The sequence below is a fragment of the Pezoporus wallicus genome, unplaced genomic scaffold, assembly GCF_028554395.1.
Source record: "Pezoporus wallicus isolate ANWC-B61680 ecotype Strahan unplaced genomic scaffold, APGP_CSIRO_Pwel_v1 contig_3710, whole genome shotgun sequence".
NCBI classification, from domain to species: Eukaryota; Metazoa; Chordata; class Aves; order Psittaciformes; family Psittacidae; genus Pezoporus; species Pezoporus wallicus.
In genome coordinates this window covers 3,198,678-3,223,941 of record NW_026640315.1, presented here as the reverse complement: position 1 = coordinate 3,223,941, position 25,264 = coordinate 3,198,678, and the positions used below count along the sequence as shown (strand labels likewise).

Sequence of the window (25,264 nt, the reverse complement as noted above, 5' to 3'; positions counted from 1 at the left end):
GGAGATAGTGAACGTTAAGATTAATCCACAATCTGGAAGTTTCATGCTGCACTTTTTCAGTAGATTCCTAGCGCATGGGACAACAAGCATGCGTTTTAGGTCCTTGACCAAATATATCTGTTCTCATATGGTTTTTGTTCTATTTTAAAGTTAAAATAACTCCGTAAAGGTTTAATGGAAAAGTTACATATCCTATAGCTTTGTTCCAGACACGTTTATGGGTTAGTATTTTGTTTTAATGTTTCACTTGTATATTTATCATTATTTCTTTATTATACTTCCACAAGTACTTTTCTCATTCCAAAGCTTCTAGCTTATTTTAAAATGAATGGGCTTTTGGTTCTGTAGGAAAGTGTATGTGTGTGGAGAAGGTTCTTATTTATGTCTAATTTGCTATATTCATAGTGATAATTCTGTTCCTGTGATGAAATTTCCATTTGAGACTGTCGTTTCAGAGGCAGGGAGGGATACTGAACCAGTATCAGTGAGGCAGCTACCCCCAGAGGGGGAAAACTGAAGTAAAATGCAAAGCTAGAAGAGAATGTTTGTCACTTGTCCGTCACCACCTTATTAAATGTAGTTTGGGTATTAGTCTTTTACTAAAAGTCTGGATTGGGTGCTTCCGCTCTCTTCCAGACAACATGCACCACAAATGGTTCCGTTTTTCCTCTTAGTCGAAAGGGAAATGGATTGAACAGTGGTGCATGCAGGTTTGGGATCTTCTAAGAACCCCAGCATACTTTACCGTGTGGTCTTTCTGCTAGGAGTGAGCGTTTCACAAAAGGGAAGTTTTGTTCTGTCACCTTTCTTAAAATCAACAGTGTGATGTGGCAATGGTGTCCATAGCCGTCAAGGCAGCCAGTAACAAGGACAACTGAGGACCAAGAACCCATTTGTTTTACTGAGCTTGAAGCAACACTTAGATGCATCAGATTGTAAGAAAGAGGCTGATTTGAAGTTTGCAGAGGAGTTTAGGTGCAGGGTGGTGCCAATTGACCTGAAATCTGTAGGATTCCTCAGAATTACTGTGCTAAAGAAGAGACAGTCAAAGATCTGGTGGAAAACTGGAGGTCAGCTGAAAGGTGAAGGCTAAAGAGCATGAGAATAAAATAAGTTAAAGCTGCAGGAAAAATATATTTCATGAAATCTGCATTCTGAAAGCAAAGCTGAGTCTCAGCAGAGAGAGTTCTCTGTGTGTGCATCTATAGGAAAAAAATTGTCTCCTAGTTAAAACATATTCATGCTTTATGTAAATATGAATTTCAGCCCTTCAGAGCCATAGAAGTTGAAACTGCTTGAAGATATTTTCATGGATACAGTGCTCTGGAGGGAATTAATATTTTATAGGTGTTTCCCTCCAGTCCAGCAAAACATGTTCATCTGGCCTTTATTTGATAAAAAATTCAAAACACAAAAAGATTACCTTGATCTAATTTAAAAGAAGAACTAAAAATGAAGTTGTTCTCTTGTAGAAGAAACTGGTCAGATGATCCCTAGCAACAGCAGCAGTGTGTCTGCTGCACCTCTACAGTCAGATGTTGAAAACAGCAACGGCAGTGAGCTGGGCTCTGGGCAGAATGACTCCATTAGGACGCCTGATGATGCTGAAAATGCAGAGAGGGGATCCCAGGCTTCAGAGGACATAGGTAATAATAATAATTGATCTGTCACTTTCTTTTTATGCATCTTTTTACTTTGTAATTCCCATACACAAATAGAAGACTTCCAGGTTTTGTTTTTAAAAACCTTTTTTCCCTTGGGCAGGAGAGAAATCTAATGGTGAAAGAAGCGATTCTCCAGGCGCAGGAAAAGGCACACCAGGCTCAACGCGAATGCTCACGAGATCACGGAATCCAGATAGCAAGTTGAGCCAGATGAAAAGCCAGCAGGTTGCTGCTGCAGCACACGAAGCAAATAAGTTGCATAAAGAAGGCAGAGAGGTTTGTGCACATCTTGGAAAACTTGAAGTATGAAAATGTTGTAGAAAACTGATAATATTTTAAAACTAAAAAAAGTGAATTTGGCAGACTATGAAGATGCTTAAAAAATGTATAATAATAGCAAATTGTTTAATCATAGGAAGCATTTATCCTCCTCCTTTGTTCTTAGTTACTATCTACAGAGGTGTGATAGTGACTCAGTGCAGTGGTAAAAGTTTTTTGTGTGGCTGTAGGTTGTTTGGGTTTTGATGGTTTGGTTTGATTTATTTTTTTAAGTAGTTTCTCCAGGAAAGAAGTGTTTGAATGCCAGGAATTCACTGCACTTGGTTTTCTGCATATTAGTTGGTGTACTCACTTTGGTTTTGCTAGCTGGTTTTCCTTGTAAGTTAGTACTTGGCATATTTATTCACAGAGTTCTCAAATTTGGAACTCAGTTAATGAATAATTACACCAGTGATGTTATCCATGCCATGTTCTCAAAGTCAAAGACACTTGTTTGCTTAGCTGCCTGTATGAATTCTGTGCTTTGCCAACGAGGGGTTTCACAGAAAGCTTCCTTAGTCAGTGAAGCTGTTTTCCCAAAGGTGCCTCCACAATAGGCATAATTCAGGGCAACAACTTGAGTTCCTGGTTGACTTCCTGAGGAGCCTGGATGGTGCTTTTTTAATGTTAAAGTTGATCTTTGGGAATATCCGAACTCTGTCCGTCAGCAATGAAGTACACATATGTAGTATATCAGATAAACAGTTATTTGCTTCCACAGGCTGATGCAAGGGGGCTTTTATTGTTTTATATATAGACAGTTGAAGCCTAAATCATAAATAAATAAATAGAAATACTTGAAACTTAACCCTTAAAATTATTCTTTCTTTCACAAGGTTATAGTGGTCAACTCTCAAGGTGAAATCTCACGAGTGAACACAAAGAAGGAAGTTGTGATGAAAGGAAATATCAACAATTACTTCAAATTAGGGCAAGAGGGGAAGTATCGTGTGTATCATAATCAATATGCCACTAATTCATTCGCATTGAACAAGCACCAGCACAGGGAGGACCATGACAAGAGACGACATCTCTCGCATAAATTCTGTCTGACTCCTGCTGGAGAGTTCAAATGGAATGGGTCTGTACATGGGTCCAAAGTTCTTACCATTTCCACTTTGAGGCTAACTATCATTCAGCTAGAAAACAACATCCCGGCATCATTCCTTCACCCTAACTGGGCTTCCCACAGGTAAATTATTAAATGAAAAATATATATTCTCCTGTTTTATTTGTATTTTGGCTAACAGAATTAATGAGCAATGGTCTTTATCAAATCAGTGATTTCAAAGCACCATGCTTCCGTATGTTAAAACATAAGCTAACGTGTGTGTGTTGCGACGGATGGCTGAAAGGATTGCACATTTGAGTGAAGTATTACAATACAAGAGGTTTTCTCCTACCATTAAATCTTATTAACAGAGCATGCTGTATTAGTGCATGTGTATGTTTCTGGTTTTTAATCTTTGTTTCCAATTTAGGTCTAACTGGATTAAGGCTGTTCAGATGTGCAGCAAACCTAGAGAATTTGCACTAGCACTGGCTATATTGGAGTGTGCAATTAAACCGGTTGTCATGCTGCCAATCTGGCGGGAGTCCTTGGGGCACACTAGGTAAAATAAATGAACATCACAGTATTTTTGACTCTGAGAACTTGCCTTTGTTTTACAATTACTGGTTCCTCTAAGCCTCTAAGAGTTACGTTTAAGTTTAGTCAGTCATTCAGCACTTGGAAGTGGTTTTTTCTCAACCAGATACTGAAAATACATGACGAGATTTTTATAGCCTCATTGCTCCTGCAAAGCAAGTTTGTTCTCTTTACCTGAGCCACAGTCCCAAAGTGATAAAGCTCTGGGAGCCTACAAGAGCAAATTTCAACACACCCAGTTCAGTGGAGTCTGTCTTTTGTCTCTCATTGTGTCATAGCAGCAGAAACAAGATATGTCTGATGTCAGACTTGGTTGCAGGCAGCTGTGTTTGTCTTACTGGAATAGCCAAAAAAAAGTAGTGTTTCTGGTGCAAGTAATACATATAACCTGATACTGGGCATTCCTCTTAACTTCAGATGTTTACAATTATTCAAAGAGGTAGTATATGCTGCTGTTTGATTTCTTTTATTTGCTTATAAGATCCTGTCCTTCAATGCACTTCAATCTATATGTATTAGATTACGCAGAATGACAGCAATAGAAAGAGAAGAAAAGGAGAAAGTGAAAAAAAAAGAGAGAAAACAAGAAGAAGAAGAAACAATGCAGCAAGCTACGTGGGTGAAATACACGTTTCCTGTCAAGCATCAGGTGAGGTTTTCTTTTGTGTGAGGAACAAACAAAATACAGGCATTGTTGATTACTTATTCTTTCTGCTTTCATTTGAAACTTAGTTTATTATAATTGCATTACTCCCTGCCATTAGGATAGGAACCAAGCCCATGTGTTCAAGCACATAATCTTCATCTGAACCAAATCTGTTATGTATTATGCTCTTAGTGACACCGCCTCAGTTGACAGATGTTTGTCTGCCAAATGCAGCCTTTTCTAGTGGAGGGGTTCTAGATGGTTACTGGAATCTTTGTATGTCTGTCTTTGTCCAGTGCAACCTTTACTTTGGCAAGTTATATAGTCTGATGGGAGCCACTATAGTAGCCTCTTTGTATTCTTCTACAGTAGATATTAGACGCTTCTGTTGGATGGGTTCATTCAAAAACTTGTATAATCTTTTAGCTTTTAGGTAAATAGATTCTCTCGGAGGAAATAAATATGCTTTTAGATGTTACTATGGTGGAATCAATGTAATTATCAGATACTTAATTTTAGATAGTGTATTTCACAAATATACTTCAACTTGCTTTAAAAAGTCTGCCAATAGAAGGTTGTTAATAATGCAGCAAATAGCAAAATTAAAACTACTATTTTAAAAATATTTCACAGGTTTGGAAGCAAAAAGGAGAGGAATATAGAGTAACAGGGTATGGTGGCTGGAGCTGGATTAGTAAAACACATGTCCACAGGTTTCTGCCCAAACTGCCTGGAAATACTAATGCAGACTACAGAAGGTTGCTACCAAGTAAGTGTCTGCATTGCTTTCATAGACTCTTCTTTTTTAAGCTACATTAAATTGCTTGAATTACAAAGTTGTGTGTAATATTTGTACAGCTTTATACAGCCTTGTGTAAATTAAAGTTAGATAAAACTATGTAGATAATCACAAGCAAAAAGTAACATCTAAAATATTGGGGTGTGTACGTTATATATGTACACTTACCTACACCCCATGTTGACAGAAAACTGTTAAGCAATTTTATCTGGGAACAGTAGTTTCCTAAGGGGAAAGGAATTCATTTCTCTAGGAAATTTAAAATGCATCTTCTCACTTTTTTGTTCCAGATTTATATTTAAAAAGGCAAGTTTTATACAGTTGACTTTTAGAATGCATCCTGAACTGTGCAAGTCTTATTTATAATGAATTTAACCATGAGTTTCCTTTTAAAATTTAGAAAATGGTGGCCCACCCTGTGTTACACATCAAAATGATTTCTTTCCCCACATATTGATGTAATACTTTCCCTGTTGCTTTTGACTGGCTCAAACACAAAATGGATGCTGCTGTTTTTAGTGTTTTCTGTATGATTGATAAATTGGATTTATTTTGCTTTCTGTATTGCAGTAAATAGCCACTACTGTGCTAAGCACAAATTCATTTGAATACTAATGTCCATTCTCATTTCACTGTGAAATGAAAATTATGATAATTGTGACTTTTCAGAGCCTGAATTAATACACTGTCAGTAGACTGGGGGTTCAGAAAGTGGAATTTAGTTTCCTAAAACATGGGTGGGTTTTGGGTATGTTTTTGTAAGAAAAGCTGAGCATAGACTCCCCAAAAACTAAGGTAAATGACACAGTTTTACCTCTGGTGGCCTTTTAGATTTTATGGGGTTTTAATTCAGTAGTGCACTAAGCTTAGTAGTGTTACCATTGTATACTTAACATTATATCTATTTCTCAATTTCGCTAATGATGGATGATTTGAGAGGTAAACTATAATATACATTAAAATGTAGCAGAGTAGGAAAGATATTCTGAATAATTGACACCATTTAATTCATTTATTAATAGCAAAGAGTGAAGAGGAAAAATGCAGTTTGGATAAACGAAAAGGTCCAATTAAGGTAAAACTAGAAAAAGACAGAACAAAGGATTCGCATGATCCGCAAGCAAGAGACAAAGCAGACGTTTCAGAAACGTCAGGGAAAGTACAAGTGAAAGAAGAAAAGTCACGTCAAGAAAAAGTAGAAGTTGATACGACTTCTGAAAGCCTGGATGGTGCAAAAGATAAAGGTAACGCTATATTGAAATTATGTAAAACTATTCATTACAGCACTGTGTGTGTGAAAGCATAGGGCCTCATAACTAACTATTGAAAAGCTGTAACATTGTTTTGTCAAGACATTTTAAATGTTTCAGTTAAATGATTGCTGATTGTTCCTTGTAGTAATATCTGAAGCTTTTGTTCCCTTTTTCTTGAACTCTATTAATATGCTAAAAGGTCCATTTATTTCTTAGTTGTTAACCTAAAAGTATAGGTTGGTATTCGTTGTTAAGGGAGCTTACTGATGCAGTTTGTTCTTCTTCACAGTGGAAAAAGAAATTGATGGTGAAAACGATAAAGTCATCAAGGAAGAACCTATGGATGTAGATGATGTGAAAATTGAATCCCCCATAAAAGATGAGGATAGTCATTGTAAGCTGGATATAATCAACGTCAGTGAGGGATTTCATTTAAGGACTTGCTACAAAAGGAAAGTAAAATCATCAAAATTAGATGGACTACTTGAGAGGCGAATAAAACAGTTTACACTGGAAGAAAAACAACGACTAGAAAGGATGAAACTGGAGGCTAGTGCTAAAACTGGAGGCATTCGATCTGTAAGCCCCCAGAAAAACACAGATGAGCTACAAATGAGAAAAGTAAAAGAAGGAAGCCAGTTTAACATGTCTTCCCAAAATCAAAGCTGTATTTCAGAGAAGACCCGAACTGAAGATGCAGAACAGGACTGCTTGCCAATCAGCAGCATCTCTTGTTCCAAAACTGGTGAGCTGGATGAACCGTCTTTGCCTTTGACAAACAGGCTGTCAAAAAGAGAAGGCCAGCTACTGGATGAAGACTCACGTCAATCCTCTGAAGGTGAAAGCTCCATTCAGAATGATAGTAAAGAAAACCCTGAACCTGTGACTGCTGATAAGCATCAAGGACAAGAGGCTCTTAGAGAACCTGAGAGTTCCTTTGTGGATGGCTTGAAACAACCAAATGCAGAAGGTAGAATCAAATGGGATATTTCAGAAACCAGCAAAAAACCTTTGAAACAAAACCTGCCTATTACCAGAGTGACTCAGTGTGAACAGGGAGACTTGGAGCCAGTGGTAACTGAAAGCAGATGTAGAAAGGATGCTCTGGCCACCCCTGAAAAGAGAGATTCAGAGGGAAATTCTGAGCAGCAGAGTAAAGACCCAGAAAATAATTGTATACTAAAAAGCCATATTGAACCAGCATCTTCTCAAGAAAGTGAAATGGGGGAAGAAATGACTTCAGTAAAAAGTGGAAGTAAATCTGAAAAGACCGCGTTACACCAAAAATCAGTTAGTAAAGAACCATTTAAAACAGAGCTAATTTCTGAAAGAAACCTTGAAAGTCAAACGCTGGAACACATGGATGGGGTAGAAGCTGGTGAGGATTTACTGAGCTCTAAACTAACTGAGGCTAATGGTCAAAAGAAAATGGAGACAAGGACCATAACCAAATACCTTGATCAGACAAATCTAAATAGTGTTACTGACAAAAAGAATAATAAAGATGAAGAAACTGAGACAGGAAAAGAAAAATCAGCATTTCAAATGAATGGAAAAGATAGCGATGTTAAAGCATTGCCAAATGATGGCTGCTCAGTTAAAGGTACTTGTGAAGCAAAGGCAGGGGGTGATACTGAACCAAAAGTTAATAATATTAGTAAATCCATTCAAGAACATGAAATAAAACCATTGACTTTTAAGGAATCTTCAGTAAAACCCTTCATGAATGGTGACATCACGGTAGAGGACACAAAGGACAAAAACAACGTGGACGCTAAGTCACGTCTGCAGAGTTCACCTGGGTTGGAATCTGGGGAGAGTCATCAGCCACCAGATGAAGTTCCCAAGTATGTGCAGAAAACTGAAGAAAAACGTCTTTCTCCGGAGAGATCTGCTTTTGGCACTGTCTGTAAAGAAAATAACCTGAATAGTGAAACAGAATCCATGGAAACTGATGTAATTGAGGAGAAAAAAGTTACTCCGTCGCCTGTAACCTCATGTGAGGAATCTAGCTTGAGTAGCCACTTTGCTGGTCAGAATGGTGTACAGACATACAAAATGGAGAATATTAATGGAGAAAGTAAAACAAAAACTGTTATTACTGAAGTGACAACCACAACATCGACTGTGTCTACAGAATCCAAAACTGTGTATAAAGTTGCAGAGAGTGTAGCTTCTAATGATGAGAAAACAACAGTAGTGTCATCTACAGAAAACTGTGCCATATCCACTGTAACTACCACCACTACTGTGACCAAGCTCACCACTCCAGCTACAGACAGCAATGTTGATGTCGTTTCTGTGCAAGAGCATAGTAAAACAGTGGTTACAACAACAGTAACTGACTCACTGACTACCCCAGAAGGCACATTGGTGACTTCCATGACTGTCAGCAAAGAATATTCTACAAAAGACAAAGTGAAGTTAATGAAATTTGCAAGACCCAAAAAAACCCGTTCTGGAACTGCCTTACCGTCTTACAGAAAATTCGTTACCAAAAGCAGTAAAAAAAGCATCTTTGTTTTACCCAATGATGACTTGAAAAAGCTGGCCAGGAAAGGAGGGATCAGAGAAGTTCCCTATTTCAATTACAATGCAAAGCCTGCCTTGGATATCTGGCCATATCCATCCCCAAGGCCAACTTTTGGGATCACTTGGAGGTACATGCTTTATATTTTTGAGGAAGAGTTTAGGATGTGATGAAATTAAGTTTTGCTATTTATTATTCAATAGTTATCTACATTGTTCAGTAATGGTAGAATGGAAGAATCTGAATAGATTTTGATTTGAAAATACAATTCATGGTCTGTTGTTAGGTACCGACTTCAAACAGTGAAATCACTGGCTGGAGTGAGCCTCATGCTGCGGTTGCTGTGGGCATGTCTCAAATGGGATGATATGGCAGCAAAAGCTCCACCTGGGGGAGGAACTACACGTACAGGTATTATTTCCTCAAATTTATGACTACTTCCTTAATGCAGAAATTCTTGCTGTTAGTTTTTAATATCAAACACATTGCAAGCCTTTCTGTAAAGGCTTGATGTTAGCATCCGAATGTTGTAGTCAACAGTTTGTACTAGTTGCTCTGTCTTTACCTTGATTATATTGGGTTGATTGGAGATTTAGCTTTATTTGTTTTCTCTTATTAATGCATTGGGACTAATTTGTTGTAGAAACATCTGAAACTGAAATCACGACCACAGAAATAATCAAGCGAAGAGATGTTGGTCCGTATGGAATCCGGTCAGAGTACTGTATAAGAAAAATTATTTGTCCCATTGGTGTACCAGAGGCTCCAAAAGGTATGTTTGTATATACATTTTTCTCCTTCCCATAAGCTCCTACAGAAATGAAGGTAACTGGATCTTTATGTTAATTCAGACCATCAAGGGAGCAAATACAGCTTGACATGAACTATTCATTCACCTATGGGAAACAAGTGATGTATTTAACAAACTGATCTCTCTCAAGCTGAAAAGCCTTCCTGTGTATAAAATGAGACTGAAAAAGACACTAAATCTTGGCTTACACTTTCATTTTGTTTTACTGTCAAGTTTAATGTGTGTGTTTTGACTGTTCTCTAAAGAAACTCCAACACCCCAGAGGAAGGGACTGCGATCAAGTGCACTAAGGCCAAAAAGGCCGGAAACACCCAAGCAAACGGGCCCTGTTATAATCGAAAGTTGGGTGGCAGAGGAGGAATTGGAACTATGGGAGATCAGGGCATTTGCTGAAAGGTAAATGAACTCAAATGAGCTTTTAAAGAAAGCAGTTTTAATTTGTATGTTAAATCAGTTCCTGCTGGAGAACATGAACTTGGTAGCTACAATCAGTGGAAGCGTATCTGTGTTGCATTTTCACTGTGCCTTTGGTAATGGTAGTGAACCTCAAAGCTGTAAAGCTGAACTGTTTGCTGGTACCAAAACTATTTTATGCAGATCTTACAGATTTGTTACAACTAATATTAATTTAGCATGGTTATGAACCAGTTACTGTCATAATGCTAAAAGGCTATTATGGTAATGCATGGAAAGGCTTTAGGCTACTTTTAGCATGACTTAAAACACTAGGTGTTTAAATACTTTTATAATACAAAGAAAATGAATGTGTACAAGTAAAGTAAAGGTAAATTCAGCCTGAGAATATTCAAGTCATAAATGAAAATTTTCAGTATTACATGCTTAGAGTTGAACAACATTTTGGAGTCACTTGGAAAGAATTGTTTTAGATTAAAGGTATTGCATAGATTGTTTGCAATCTCAGGTGTAATTACAAATTCCAGTTTTGATTAATAGTTTCCTATAAGGTGACACAGTAGTGAGATGTTGCATGCAACTTCATTAATCTATTACAAAATACTTGTATAGCCATGGCCAGTTTTTGAGTGATTTTCCATCTCGGTGTTTGTTCTTATAGGAACGATTAAACTGGATAAAATGAAATCCAGTTTGAGGGTTGGATTTTACGTGGTGGTATAACTTGCTTTCGGTTGTGTCTTTGGCAGGGTGGAGAAGGAAAAGGCACAGGCAGTTGAACAACAGGCTAAGGTTAGTGAACAGAAGAAGGCAGAGGAATTCAAGGCCCAGTTGGAGGCTCAACTAAAACACCAACGATTGGCTGCCCAGCAGGTGGGGGAGCTCTTGGTAGTCCCACCTGTCAGCAGCATGCATTAAAATATGGCAAACACAGTTTATCCCTTATCTTGCACCATTTTTCAAGAGATTTTGCTTCCTGTGCAAACTAAACCATCAAACAATGCTGCTCACACTGTGTCCATCCATTATTTTGAAATGGGGTTAAGGTGAAGATTTGCTTTGGGGTTGCCTTTGCGGGTTTTTTTTTCCCCCCATCTAATTCATTACACCTTAAAAAGATTTAGCTTGCTTCATTTTAAAAGAAGGCTGAGAAGAACCCATCTCCAGGTAAGGTGTTGCTGTGGTGTAATGGAAAGCTGCCTTGGTTTATAGCTGACTTGGGAATACAACTGCATTTGCTTTTCATGCTTCAAATTGAATCTTTTGATTTTATCCTATCTTAAGTTGGTTGAATGAATGAAGCCTATTGATAATTGTAATATCACTATATATAGATGTGTGTATGTATGTATTAATGGATGCAAAATTGGAATTAGGAAACCAAATACCATTTTGGTGTTTCACATACGTTATGAAGAATTTTGCTTTTTTCCAACTTAGTCCTTTTTCATTTCATCTTCCCTGACGAGACTATATTATTAGTCAATAAGTACTTCTGATAGGTGGGCATTACCACAATGTAATGCTAATCAATCACTGGAATTTAATTTAATGAATACTGAGATGATTCCAGTAGCATGGGGAAGAATGCTAGATGTGTTGGAATTTTAAAAGAGCTCACTGATAATATCCCTTCACAAAGTGGCTCTCTGTATTACATGTTCCTTCTTGACAGTTACAGCACAGAAGGTTGGTGGGTAAGGATTTTGAACCTAATTTTCTTAAGCAGGCTGCAAAGTGGATTTACAGTTAAAAGAGTGATTTTTAAAATCAGTCTTAATAATGAAGTAGAATGATACAATCTTCTTTCTGTAACTGGCAGGATCTCAGTGCAGGCAGCTCTGAACCTAGGAATGCTAGTAATAAACTATGTTAACAATGATGTACTGCTTACTGGCAGAGATGCAGGCTGTGTGCACACGGTCAAAGCCAAATAGATGGATATTTGTCAAAGTTTTTTAACCTTTCAGATTAGTCTGAGACTACTGTTTTGTTTAACATAAAATATGCACTGAAATTAACATAAACTGAGGATTTTAAAGATGCTATAAAGCAAAATTTCTGGCTGTGTCAAGGAGTCTCATGCTGTAGTGTGTGCAAACAGCTTATTCTTCAGCCCTTTACAACCTGAACTAAAATCCTGCCAGAGTTCTTTATTTTCCAATACTGGGAAAGACAGCATTAATTTTCCAAACCCTGGAAATGCTAATTATGTCTTTGTTCATTTTTCTTCTGAATTCCATAGAAACGGCTGGAACAGCAGAAGCAGATACCTATGGTAGGCGTGTCCCCTGCAGTCACTACATCCAGCAGCACTGCGACTACTGTCTCAACACCACAGAAAGTTGTGGTAGGCCCTTTAACGGGCCCAGTCCCCACTGGAACCAAAGTAGTACTTACTACAAAAGTGGGTTCTCCAGCTACAGTAACATTCCAGCAGAACAAGAATTTCCATCAGACTTTTGCTACTTGGGTTAAACAAGGCCAATCTTCAACAGGTAAGTAGCCATTTATCATGGAAAGAACACATGCCAGAGTTCATCCTATAGATAGTGCTTACATCTTCAGAATATGTATCATTATTACATTTCTTGTTATCTTTGCTCTTTAATCTCTTGCTAAGTCAGCAGGACACTTCTGAGATATTACCTGTCTAATTTTCCTTTGTTCAGACTTGCTAGGTAGTCTTATTTCTGACCTGCCTCATTTATTACTCACAGTCGTTGTACTAGTAATCATTGATAATGAAAGCATTCTATACTGTAATGTACTGTATCCAAAAAAAGACTCTTTACCAAAGAAAGTATGACGCATTCAAAAATGATTGTAAAAATAGTTTGCTGTTTCATACTTGAAAAAGTCATTTCATTGACTTGATTATTCTGCTCTAAAACTGACTGTTCTGTGTGCCTCAATAGCCACTAGCACAGCTGCCACTTCAGCCACAACCATTGCCAGCACAGGGCAGACCTTCCAGATCTCAGGCAGTCCAGTAACGATGGCAGGGAAAGTGATAACTAAGCTGCCACTCCCTGCAAACAGCAAGATTGTTGCCGTCAATGTGCCATCAACTCAAGGAGGTAGGGGAAAGGGAACTGAATTAAACATGTGTTCCAGCTCGCTCATTCATTCTCCATTGACACGATTTTCCCAGTGAAGTAAACTGTGACTTGAAGGGGGAAAAAATACCTATGTATATATATATATACACAAGTTTCTAGAACTTGTTCCCCCAGTGTTGCATATTTGTGTCTGTAAGGGGAAAATGCAAGGGTTTTTTTGCCTGTAAATTATTCTGCATTTCATAGTGCAAAATTTGGAGTTTTATTTTTAATAATGTGGAATGAAGCATGCTTTTTTGTTAACCTGAAACATACATCAGCAAAACCACTTTCTTCATGAAAGGAAAAAAAAGGCTGCTGTTCTGAGTGATTAATACCTGCATCCGCTCTTCGGTGATGAACGAGAGTTTAGCTCCAAACTAAGATCAGGGTTTTTCTTCTTGCCTCAAGAAGAGGACTTAATATTTTGAGATTTGTGAATGTATATTGGACAGAAAAGCTCAATTCTCTGTCTCTGTTATACTTAGCACCTTAGCAAATCATGAAGGCTACTAGTTTTGTATTGAAACCTCTTAGGTGAGAGGAAAAGCATTACCCAGTTTCTTCAGCACCACAAGCTTCTAGGTGACAGGTGTTTAAAGTGGTCTTCTACATTTTAAATTAATGAGATTATAGCTCTTAATGGTTGTATAATATTAATTTGTGGCACCGTGACAATGCAAGGACTTATTCACAGTTACCATCAAACTGAGCTTTGTGAAGATTCACTCTTTCCTTAATCTTTTCTAAAATACCCATTTCTTAACTTAAAATGTAGATGGACTGTCAACAGAGTATAATGCTGCTGCTTTTTACAATATGACAAAGGCTCTCCCAGGAAATGTTGAAAGGCTCAAAGGTATTCTAGAAACCTGGAGACCAATTTCTAAATGCCATCCTGGAGCTGCATTTACTTCTTTTGCTGCAATCACATCATTAATGAACTCTCCGTTTTTCTTTAATTAGGTGTTGTTCAAGTTCAGCAAAAGGTATTGGGTATCATTCCATCAACTACAGGTGCAAGTCAAACATTTACTTCATTCCAGCCAAGGACAGCAACTGTAACCATTAGGCCAAATACCACAGGGACCTTAGGAACAACAAGCACTTCACAAGTAAGATGTTTTTCTGATGATGTAATGCAAAAAAAAATATAGAGCATGTATTTTAAATTGTTTGCAGATATTGAAAGTTCTGTCTTGTTACTTTTCAATGTTTTTGGCTCATCTCAGCAATTCTCTATTCCAGGGAGGTACAATTCTCACCAATTAGAAAAACTAATAGTTTAGAGCTTGGTAAGGTTAATGGTATGGGTATAGATGACAAAATGTTGGATCTGCTTGCATGTTGTCATTTCTTACTGTATTAAAACAATCAAAGAAACAAAACCACCACCAGACCGGAGGACACATCCCAGTGGCTTGTCTCACATGTGCATTTTGGTGCACGCAGGTAGTGCAAGGGACACCCCTACGCCCTGGTATGACAGTGATACGGACACCACTGCAGCAGTCAACACTTGGGAAGACCATCATTCGAACACCTGTGGTGGTGCAACAAGGTATCCTTCCAGCCAGTAGGTTCACTTTAATATTTAAATTTCCAGTGTGAAATCCATGGTTTGTCTCTTTGTGCTTTCTGTGTCGTATGGCCCAATACAAACATCCCTCATTTTGATGCTTTTAAGTCCATCAGTCCATTCATTAAAAAAAAAGCCAAAAAAGATTAGAATAATTGTTCATTAAGTGCATGGATTAAATTAAAATAGAAAACATTTTGCAGACATTTTTCAGTCAACCACACAGACAAATGGTTTGTAAAGAACATCTGTGTGCTAACTGCGGTGCTTGCTTCGCATGTCTGATAATTGCGCGTTACTGTGATTGGAGGTTTGGAATGCCTGATGGTTACAATATTGGAAGCGTGTTTCTTATCCCAAATCGTTCCCTTACAGGTCAGACACAGCAAGTGGTGACTCAGATAATCAGGGGTCAGCCTGTCTCAACAGCAGTTTCTAGCACCAGCACAGCTTCTTCCAGTGCTGGCCAGAAAACAATCACAAGTTCTGGAACACCACCTCAACAAACACAGTCACAAACCACACCACAGCCCACTCGCCCTCAGCAGGGACAAGTGAAGCTTACTATGGCCCAGCTCACACAGCTAACACAAGGACAGGTAAAATGTTTTACAGCCTCTAGGCATGGAAATGTGCTAATACTTACCAAGCCTTTGGGTTTCAGCAGTGTGGTGTATCCGGTCGTAACTGTATGGTTTGGCCTTAGGATGGACTGATAGCGTATTTACAGCCTGAAAGGAGCTTAAATATTTAAAGTTTTAAATATTCCTTCCTGTTGTTTTCCCCAGTAATGTAACTGCATCAGGGAAGTTTAGCAGTATGGAAAAAAGTCTTTTTCATTAATAGCAGTAAGGGGTGTAATTATTTTGTATGGCCTTCAGAACGTAATGCTTGTTGCTTGTCTGTTTGACTTTGTGTGAAGATTTAGTTTTCATTCATGTTATCCACAGTCTCAGGGGAAAAATCACAGTATCTGGAACTGGAAGAGGAAAAGGTTCTTGCAGCTTCTGTTCAGATCCTGAAGATCTGTTGGCAAAAATAAGCTTAGAATCAAGCATAGGGGAAAAACAGACTCCTGTGAGTTACAGATCTGATGCTTGGTTAGGAATTGTTTTCAGTGCATTGGTAGAAGTACTGAATTCTGAAACTCAAACCCTAATTCTTCTGATTTTCAGCAAAAATCTGTCTAAGAATTAATCACTAACACATCAATCTTAACTCTTCTTTTAGGGTGGCAGTCAAGGATTAACTGTGGTAATTCAGGGACAAGGTCAAACTACTGGTCAATTACAGTTAATCCCTCAGGGTGTGACTGTAATACCTGGTCCAGGACAACAGCTTATGCAAGCAGCTATGCCAAATGGTACAATTCAGAGATTTCTTTTCACCCCACTACCAGCAGCTGCTACTACAGCTAGCACAACTACAACAACAGTTTCTACTTCAACCTCAGGTAACCATTGTTCTATTCCACAATAGAAAAAGCCTCAGTATTGCTTGCATGGGAGTTTTTTATGCAGTTGGAGATGGTCTGTTAGTACAGTAAATTGGTTGGAAATGTGTTATAATCCTGGAAATGTGTTATAATCCTAGAAATCTGTTGAATTTCTGCAGAGAGCTTTATGGTAGTTCTGAAAGGTTCAAATTAGTAAGGCTCATAGATGTGTCATTTGAAATTAATGGAATGTGTGGTTTTATCCATCACAGCTACAGGGGAGCAGAAGCAAGCTCCACAGGCACAGCCAACATCGGCGCCGCCACCAGCTCAGCCACAGCCTCAGAGTCAGCAGCAAGCCCAGCCTCAAGTGCAAAATCAGAGTACTCAGCCTGTGCTGCCGGCCCAGCCGCAAGCAGCTCAGCCAGCACTTCAGCCTGAAGCCCAGCCTCAGCCTGAAGCTCAGACTCCAGCATCCGCTGACTCTCCAGTCACACCTGAAGCACAGTCATCTAAATCTCCTGCTCAGTCTCCAGCACAGACCCAGGCTCAAGGGCAGTCTCCAGTGCAAGTCCAGAGTCAGCCGCAGACTGCAGTCCTTCCACAAGGCCAGTCCCAAGTCCAGCCTCAGCAACCAGCTCAGGTGCAGACTACAACCCAACAACAGATTCAGATGCAGCCCCATGCTCCCATACAAATTCAAGCGCAGCTGCAGCAATCACAACCTCAGGTTCAGACTTCAGTCTCAACCCTTGCAACTACTCAAAGTTTAAATCAGGTTCCTGTGCAATCCCCAGCTCGTCCTCAGCTGCAACTTCAGCAGCCTCCAACAAAACTTATTACAGTGCCTCAGCTTCAGCAACAAGTCCAAGTTCTCTCTCAGCTTCAGTCACATGTTGTGGCTCAGATACAAGCCCAACAAGGCAGTGTGCCCCAGCAGATCAAGCTTCAGTTACCTATTCAGATCCAACAAACTAGCCCAGTGCAGGCTCACCAGATTCAGAATGTGGTAACAGTTCAAGCAGCTAGTGTTCAGGAGCAGCTGCAGAGAGTTCAGCAGCTCAGGGAGCAGCAACAGAAGAAAAAGCAGCAACAGATAGAATTTAAACGTGAGCACACCCTTCAGGCTTCTAATCAGAGTGACATTATCCAGAAACAGGTAAAGTTAACAGAAGGAAATTAAAACTTAATGAATGAAAACCAATCTCATTTTAAATGCCTGTTCTTGTTAACCATGTTAATACATTTGATAGGCAGTTAATTTGATTCTGTCAAAGTTGGTGCATAATTGCTTTTGGCAACTTAATTAAATATTCTAGCTTAATTCAGCACATCAATTCAGTTATACCATGTTTGCAGTCTTCTGGCACCTGGATTCAACCTACCACTAGCTGCTGGGACAATCTATTCTCAGTTCAGGAAAGACAGGGTGTAGAGAGGAGAACTGATGTTCAGAACACATGTACAAAACTCTCATTGCCTGCTGTAGAAAACTGAGGTTTCAAAGAGGTATCTGAAATGTAATGCTGTTGGATGGCTGCAGGGCTTTAAAAATATACATATGTAATAGGTTCTTACCATTTTTTAAATGAAACAACCAGTCACTGAAGGAATACTGTCAATTTACATTTAGTCCCTACGTTTAAACTTGACATAAACAGAATACCCAACTCAGGGGGGGGAGGTGGTGTTAGCTTTCAATTTAATTTTCAAGTACTGACTTTCAACAAGCGCTACCCCCCTGATAAAATCAGTTTTCTTTTGTCACTTACTGAACCTCAGAAATGTCCTGCTTCTCCCAGTGATGACATGAAATACTGGCTAAAGCTTTGATGTTTTGTTTTGGGTTCTCGATCATCCTACAGGTGGTTATGAAACAGAATGCTGTCATAGAGCACTTGAAACAGAAGAAGACACTGACTCCAGCTGAGAGGGAGGAAAACCAGAGGTGAATGTGCGCTTTAGACGTGACAGTTTTACATTTATAATGTCTTTAAATGGTGGCATAATGAGACACTGGCTTGTAAAACCCAGCTTAAAGGAAGTTTGCTATTTTAAAATCAGTTAAAGTAACACTCAGAAGTAACTTTCATAACAGTGTTCTTTAAGTAATTGAATCCTATATATTCTCAATTTTAATTATGTGTTTTTAAGTGTATTCCATGTGTTTGGAGCTGGCCACCGGTTTTAAATTCAAGATAAAAACCATCCTTAAAGGAGCACAGAGTGGAGAATTAGTGGTTCTGATGCAAAAAAAAGGAGCCTGATTTTTGTTTGTCCGTTATCATAGCCGTGTATTTCCATTCTTGTCCACTCTACAGAAGGAATGTAGGAGGTGGAAGACAGTGCTATTGGACAAACACTTGAAGCTGCTGAACACAAATATGGAGTGTGTGGGGTTATTTTGACTCCTTTTCACTCATGCAGTTGCTTCAATTAGATAATCACAAGTGTGTGTGTTGTCAGACAGCAGGAAAAATAAGTGTTTTCTGTAACATTTTGATCATCAAATCAGAGTACAAGCTCAGCTGATTACAGCAGTAACACTAGGTGCTACTTGCTAGTGTATTGCATATGTCACCAAAATACAAATGTGTATCAAAAGACAGTATGTCTGAGTCCAAGTGCGGTGTTGAAGCAGCTACTTGTCCCAGCCATTGCTGGTTTGTTGTTTGCTTTCAGCTCATTTGTCAATGGGAGTTCTTTCCCATGGTCACTCTGGCAACAAGAAGCATTTAGTTTTCTAGTGGGTTTGACATAGAACAGGAACAGAAAAGGAAATTCAGAAGAACTAAAATGCATTCATTGTCTAATTGAAACGTAAAATACATGAAAATTGCAGAATAAGTGAGCAGGAAAAGAGATTTGTATCTGAGTGTACAACAAACACCTGAAAAATAAATGCTGAGTTGTCATTAGTGAAGAAACTGGAACTGGTTTATAGCGATTTCTATAAAATGAAATGTGTTTGTCAGCCCTTATGCCCAAACACAAAAGCTCAGTGATATGTAGTGGTCGCTGGAGCATAGAAATGTATGTTTCAGAAGTTAATAGGCTTCTGACTTGCTTTCATCCTCCATTGGAATAAACAAATCCAGCTCTTTCAAACACGCTTGTGGAAACTGAACTGAATGAAAATATCTCTCATCATACTAAAGCTTCAGCTTTGTTAGGAGCTTTATAGGGAAAGGGAAGGAATGATCAGTACACAGATCAGTTAAATGAAAATAGGACTGGCCCTCTTGAGCCTAACTAGGGACTTGATCCCTCCCAGTGGTGTTCTAGTAACTAAATGTGAGTGGGAGTAATGTGTGTTACTAAATTCACCTTGCACGTCTTGAGAAATGTCATGATTTAACTTGCAGGCTGGAGAATTTCATGTTTCTGCATTCTCAACTGGGGACAAATGGGCAGCTCAGCACAATGTCCTTGTTCTCTCTTTCTTCCCCAGGATGATTGTGTGCAACCAAGTGATGAAATATATTCTGGATAAGATAGACAAAGAAGAAAAACAGGCAGCTAAGAAACGAAAGCGAGAAGAGAGTGTGGAACAGAAGCGTAGTAAACAGAACGCTTCTAAGCTCTCAGCTCTGCTTTTCAAGCATAAAGAACAGCTGAAAGCTGAAATATTGAAGAAAAGAGCACTTCTGGACAAAGAACTGCAAATTGAAGTGCAGGTAAGGGCTGTTATTCTCAAAGGTTGTAAGCTGGGGAGAATGTTGCTGTGTTTTATCTCTGCTCAGTGAGAGTTTAAGGGAACACGGAAAGAAGGATGTGGCTGTAGATGCACAGGTCTCTGTGAAACTGGTACATGTCCTTTTCTATGCTTCTTGATTTTCACCTGGACTGGAATTACCTTGTTTCCTGAAAGAGCTTCTGATAAATTGCAGCCAGTGTGTCATACTAGGCCAGGAGTGTCATCCCTTACTGTTCTGTGAGTTGTAGGTGAAGCACATTAAAAATCTGTGTATTTAAGTGCCGTTAGTTATTTTCTTTTGGTGAACATGGGGATTTATGTCTAGATTTTGATGCTGTCCTGGAATAATCATATGAAGTGCCTCCCTCTCTATTTAATACACTTCAGGAGGAGCTAAAGAGAGACTTATCTAAAATTAAGAGAGAAAAGGAAAGAGCCCAAGCAGCTGCTGCTGCTGCAGCCGCCGCCGCGGCACCACCGCCACCACCACTGCCACCACCGCCACCGCACCACCACGCAGCCAGCGTCACCTCCTCCTCCTCCACCACAGTCCCAATGCCAGTATCCTCCCAGAAGAGAAAGCGAGAGGAGGAGAGAGATTCATCAGTGTCCAAGTCCAAGAAAAAGAAAATGATTTCTACTACCTCAAAGGAAACAAAGAAGGACACGAAGCTTTACTGCATCTGCAAAACGCCTTATGACGAGTCTAAGTGAGTAGTAATCACCACAGCCTTTTACTCTGAATTCTTAGCTGTAGGTTTAGTGTTTAGCTGTTAGTGCAAGGTAGTTCTAGAATTGGAGATAGAGTATCAGGTGTTATTGCAGAGATCACTAAGGTATAAAGAATCAAGTCTCTGTTTCCACTAGCAGTTACAAAGCTATTAACATACTTGATTGATACTCTCAATGTATGTGATTTATATTTCCACTTGTTTGCATGTTTCCATTGTATGACCTTTCTGTCTCACATGCACATACTCTTTTCTTTTTTCCTCCGCTCTGTTCTTCTTTCTTTTGCCGTTTTGCCTCTGCCTCAGAAGCAAGTGACAATTTGGTTTGAGCAGTTTCTCATGGACAAGTAGCTGATGTTCTTTAGAAGTACCTTTGGTGCCGCCTTTTAATAAATGACCTTTTTGTGAGTCAGTAGCCAGTAAAGGGGGTTCCAAGTTACTGCAGTTCACTTTGGACAATGTTTCAGGAAGAAACAGTTTCCATGTGTTGTAATTTACATCCCAAAGTTGATTAAAAAAGCAAATATGTAGCATTTGACAAAGTGAAAACTGCAGCTCCGAGTGTTTTAATTCTGACTGTGAAAGAGGAATAAAGCTTATGCTACGTAGAAAATCAGTGAAGACAGTCAGTGGTGGAGTGGAAGACTCGGTGGATTGCTTTAGGTGGAAGTGACTAACATCAGTAGTTAACTTCTGTTAGCTGTGTAGAGGTGCATGTAAGTCAAATTTGACTTCAGACCAATCCCAAGTGAGTATGTATCTGCTTAACAAGTGGTGATAGCAAAAAGTATTAACTGGTGCCATTTGGTGGTGGTTTAAGTGCTGATAACCATAGAAGTGGAGTAGTGCTTTCACTCCAGTAATGGTTCTTTATTCCAAAATTAGGGCCAGGACTAGAGGATCTCTTGAGGTTCCTTCTAGCCTTTTTTGGGTGTTAATTTATTGTTTTTAAGGAGGTTGAGGTCTTTGGTGGTTTTTTTTTTACCTGGATTGCTCAGTAGGCCTGAGCATTACCCCAGTGTGGGATACTGGACTGCTCCCTTTGCTACCACTCCTATAGAAACAGCAGAGTTTGATGCCCTGGTTGTTAATTCACTGTTATTTAAGTGAAAGAACTGTCACAAACATAAGATGAGATGAGCAAATTTTGGGAGCAAAAAGGGTTTGATTGGCAGTTCTGTTGACTCTAGTGGGCATTTGAGTAAGCTGATGACATGTGGTCATAGAGTGAATTTTGGTAGCATGAATAGAAAACTGTGCTTAAATGCACAGACTAAAACTTGAAGAAAATGGGATGTTAATAACTTAGTAGCATCCTCAGCAATGTGATTGAGTTCTGCTGCTTGCTTTTTGTGAATTCCAGGTTTTTATGTTCTTACGAATGATGAGTGTGCTGTTGAGCTCCATTGGCCTTTCACTGTTTGGAAGGGGAATAGTCAAGTTCTAACACAGTTTTCTGGTAGACTTTTTTAAATCTTATTTTTATATATATGTATATACACACATATATAGGCATCTTCTTTGTGCTGGTGTCTCTTTTCTACTTCAGAAAAGAGAAATGTGCTGATTTGTGGTATTTTATGAATACCCTCCGGATTTTTTAGGGTGTAATAAATCCTCAGAAGCCGCTCTGTGCTGTGGTGTGGGAGATGTGCAGTAACACATGTTTTGTTCTCATTTGCGATACTCCAGGGTTATAGGGATTTGCTCAGGTGGTTTTTAAGGATGGTCAGTTAGATTAGATTCTTACTAATCTGACTTAGACTCTAACTAATGCATTAGAATCTAAGTTAAAGCATAATGTGACAGCTGTCACACATTCTAGTGGCAGGGTTTAGCATCTACACCTGAACATAAATGTGCTTCCACGTCACTGGGAGCAAACAGACACTGTCCCTTTTGGGAAGAGGAGGCAGGGTGAATCACTGTTGGTGGCTGTCAGAAGGAGCTGTATCTGTCCGTTCTTTATGGAAGGTTGGGTTCTGTGATTGTTTTTCTTTTCTTTTAAGGATTTGTCTGAGTGAAAATTAAGAGAAAAGGCAGGATCTGAGTATCTGGGGTGTATGCGGAAGGCCAAGAAATTAAAGGTGCTTGGTTTGTGGGGTATGTGCTAGCTACAGTCCTGTTGCTAGGACACAGTGTTGGTTGGTGGTGCTTGCAGAGTGATGGACTAGGACAGCAGTAATTCCTACAGCAGCACATGGCAGGTGGTCAGGAAGATGAAGGTTCTGAGTCAGCTTGCTTTTGCTTAGGCAGAGAGAATGGATGTGTAACTTCGCCCATCTGGTTGGTTGTCACTAGTCACAGGTGTGTTTTGAGCTCTCCATACACAAAATGACAAACATCCTTGCATAATATTTTACAGTTTTGTCACATCATTCTGTGCAAGGTCCCATTCACATGATTGTGTCCCTGGTTCCCTTCACTTCGTGTCATACCACATCTGGTTCCGTCACATAGCTGTGTCTGAGAGTAGTAGGCGTTATTCTCTGAAGAGTGGTCCCCATTCCAATTTGTGGCAGTTGTGAGCAGTTTAAGATCTGTTTTTCAGCAAGTTCCCCATCCCCAAAAACGAATTCAATTGTGCCCATATCCTGACCCCATTTTCTTTCATATCATGTTATACCAATATGTATCCTACACATGGCTGGTATGCATGTTCTTTGTAGCGTACTTGTAACTCCTAGTTGGTGTTTGCGCTTTGCTTTTGTTTTTTAAATTAACTGAGAGCTACATTTTCAAATCTTAAGGAAACGCTGCAGTGGCTTTTGAGCTGCGGTTTTGAAAATGTCAATCTTTTCCTTTGGCCTTGTCTTTTTGTGCCTTTTACAGTTTTCCACACGCAGATTGGAGACAGACCTTTTTAGCCCAGTTTTGCTCAAAAATCTGGTTACAAATTGCTGTGCGTTTAAATGAACTGTCAATTTAAAATTGACCCATGCGACCTTACTGACAGTGTAGCTGCAGCCTGAGATGTTAGTCTGTAAGGATAGAATGCTAGGAAGCAGGGAAATCTGTGACAATTGAAGAAAGTAGGCCAGCAAAGACAGTGCATCAGAGGGAAATGCAGGGAAAAGTGCCATGCCATTTGAAATGACAATTACATTGTCATTTTCATTGTGAATACTTTTAGGTTCTATATTGGCTGTGATCTTTGTACTAACTGGTATCATGGAGAATGTGTTGGCATCACAGAAAAGGAGGCTAAGAAAATGGATGTGTACATCTGTAATGATTGTAAACGGGCACAAGAGGGCAGCAGTGAGGAATTGTACTGTATCTGCAGAACACCTTATGATGAGTCACAGTGAGTTCTGATAAGAACCTCTTATTTAATGTTTAGGTAGCAAACTGTGGTTACCTGTTCTTTGCAAAGAAAAAACACAGAAGTTATTCTGCATATGTTGTATCCGTTTGTAATACAAATTGCTTTTCAGTAACTGTCTTCCTCTCCAGAATGTTTGTGTACAGTAAATGTCGAGGGAAAGGGAAGTGTTCAGGGTGGTCACAATGTGTTGGGTTTTAAATAAGTGCTTTAAATGGGGGTTGATCTGGTTTTTCTTTATTTCTTTAACAAGGGATGGTTAGAAAGATTAAAAGACAAATGTATTTGGTGGATTTTGTTGTGCTTTAATCTGATCTGGATGAAAGCATCATTTTCGTATGGGGGTATATGGTTGGTATCCTTTATTGTAAGGCTCTGTGGCACAGAATACTCCTTCTGTGTGCAGCTACAAGACTGAAGCTTCCATATGCAAAATGTTTGTACAGAGTGAAACGAGCCCTTGCTATAGTCCAGTTTGTGCAAAGCCTATCTTGAATCGGTTTGGATAGTGGTTGGGTGAGAGTTCTGGCATTACCCTGTTCCTTCCAGCTCCAAAGCAGAGGAATGACTTTTGATGTCTTGATTGCTCGAAAGTGCCTAGCATAAAATGTAGGAACTGATTTTGACGTGGTCCGTGCTTTAGCCTGTTTGTAAATACAAGAGCGGTTCGAATAGCGTAATGAGGATTTGTCTGTCTGAAAGATCATTTTACACTCTTGTGTTTAATCGTGCCAAGTATCTTGCTTGTGAGCAGGGATTGCAGGTTTATGTATTTAAATGTAACCTTTAAATTCAGCGGATCAAGTCACTAACATCGGTTTTGATCTCGCAGATTTTACATTGGCTGCGACCGATGTCAGAACTGGTATCACGGGCGCTGTGTTGGCATCTTACAAAGTGAGGCAGATCTCATTGATGAATATGTGTGTCCTCAATGTCAGTCCACAGAAGATGCCATGACTGTCCTCAGTCCACTAACCGATAAAGATTATGAAGGTTTAAGAAGAGTACTGCGTTCCTTACAGGTGAGAATGCGGACTGCAGCAAAGAGGAATGCTTTGGGGTACAGGACAGCTCTGTGAGCCTTGGAGTCAGTTTGGGTTTCTCGTAGCTTTGAGACTTTATAAAAAGGGATGTTTTTTGTGAGAAACGTCCCTGTGTCAGCTGCAAACTTGATGGGCATTATTGTGCTGGGGAATATTTACAACAGCTTACATAGCACTGCTCCTGAGTTAATGAAACTGAGCTGTCTCTTCAGTGGAAGGCTCTTAGAGGAAGTGGGTTTACTTAGGGTACCAAAAGAGGCAGAGTGG

At 39.3% G+C, this 25,264-nt stretch overlaps 1 protein-coding gene across 12 annotated transcripts in view; it reads left to right on the top strand.

Moving 5' to 3' along the window:
* Window positions 1-25,264, top strand: part of BPTF (bromodomain PHD finger transcription factor) — a 52,843-nt gene that overhangs the window by 22,135 nt on the left and 5,444 nt on the right. For 5 of the 12 annotated variants that reach the window (XM_057418434.1, XM_057418430.1, XM_057418426.1 and 2 more), the window contains 24 exons: window positions 1,473-1,646; window positions 1,765-1,940; window positions 2,819-3,174; window positions 3,464-3,595; window positions 4,150-4,279; window positions 4,910-5,045; window positions 6,098-6,319; window positions 6,618-8,988; window positions 9,145-9,269; window positions 9,502-9,630; window positions 9,915-10,065; window positions 10,833-10,956; window positions 12,329-12,581; window positions 13,002-13,163; window positions 14,151-14,299; window positions 14,637-14,760; window positions 15,139-15,362; window positions 15,994-16,216; window positions 16,471-17,357; window positions 18,064-18,146; window positions 19,650-19,875; window positions 20,283-20,605; window positions 23,760-23,933; window positions 24,784-24,976. In XM_057418434.1, the coding sequence (XP_057274417.1) occupies window positions 1,473-1,646; window positions 1,765-1,940; window positions 2,819-3,174; window positions 3,464-3,595; window positions 4,150-4,279; window positions 4,910-5,045; window positions 6,098-6,319; window positions 6,618-8,988; window positions 9,145-9,269; window positions 9,502-9,630; window positions 9,915-10,065; window positions 10,833-10,956; window positions 12,329-12,581; window positions 13,002-13,163; window positions 14,151-14,299; window positions 14,637-14,760; window positions 15,139-15,362; window positions 15,994-16,216; window positions 16,471-17,357; window positions 18,064-18,146; window positions 19,650-19,875; window positions 20,283-20,605; window positions 23,760-23,933; window positions 24,784-24,976 (7,247 nt within the window). The remainder of the gene's footprint in view (window positions 1-1,472; window positions 1,647-1,764; window positions 1,941-2,818; window positions 3,175-3,463; window positions 3,596-4,149; window positions 4,280-4,909; window positions 5,046-6,097; window positions 6,320-6,617; window positions 8,989-9,144; window positions 9,270-9,501; window positions 9,631-9,914; window positions 10,066-10,832; window positions 10,957-12,328; window positions 12,582-13,001; window positions 13,164-14,150; window positions 14,300-14,636; window positions 14,761-15,138; window positions 15,363-15,993; window positions 16,217-16,470; window positions 17,358-18,063; window positions 18,147-19,649; window positions 19,876-20,282; window positions 20,606-23,759; window positions 23,934-24,783; window positions 24,977-25,264) is intronic. The other 7 variants (XM_057418431.1, XM_057418427.1, XM_057418437.1 and 4 more) reach the window with 7 other exon arrangements.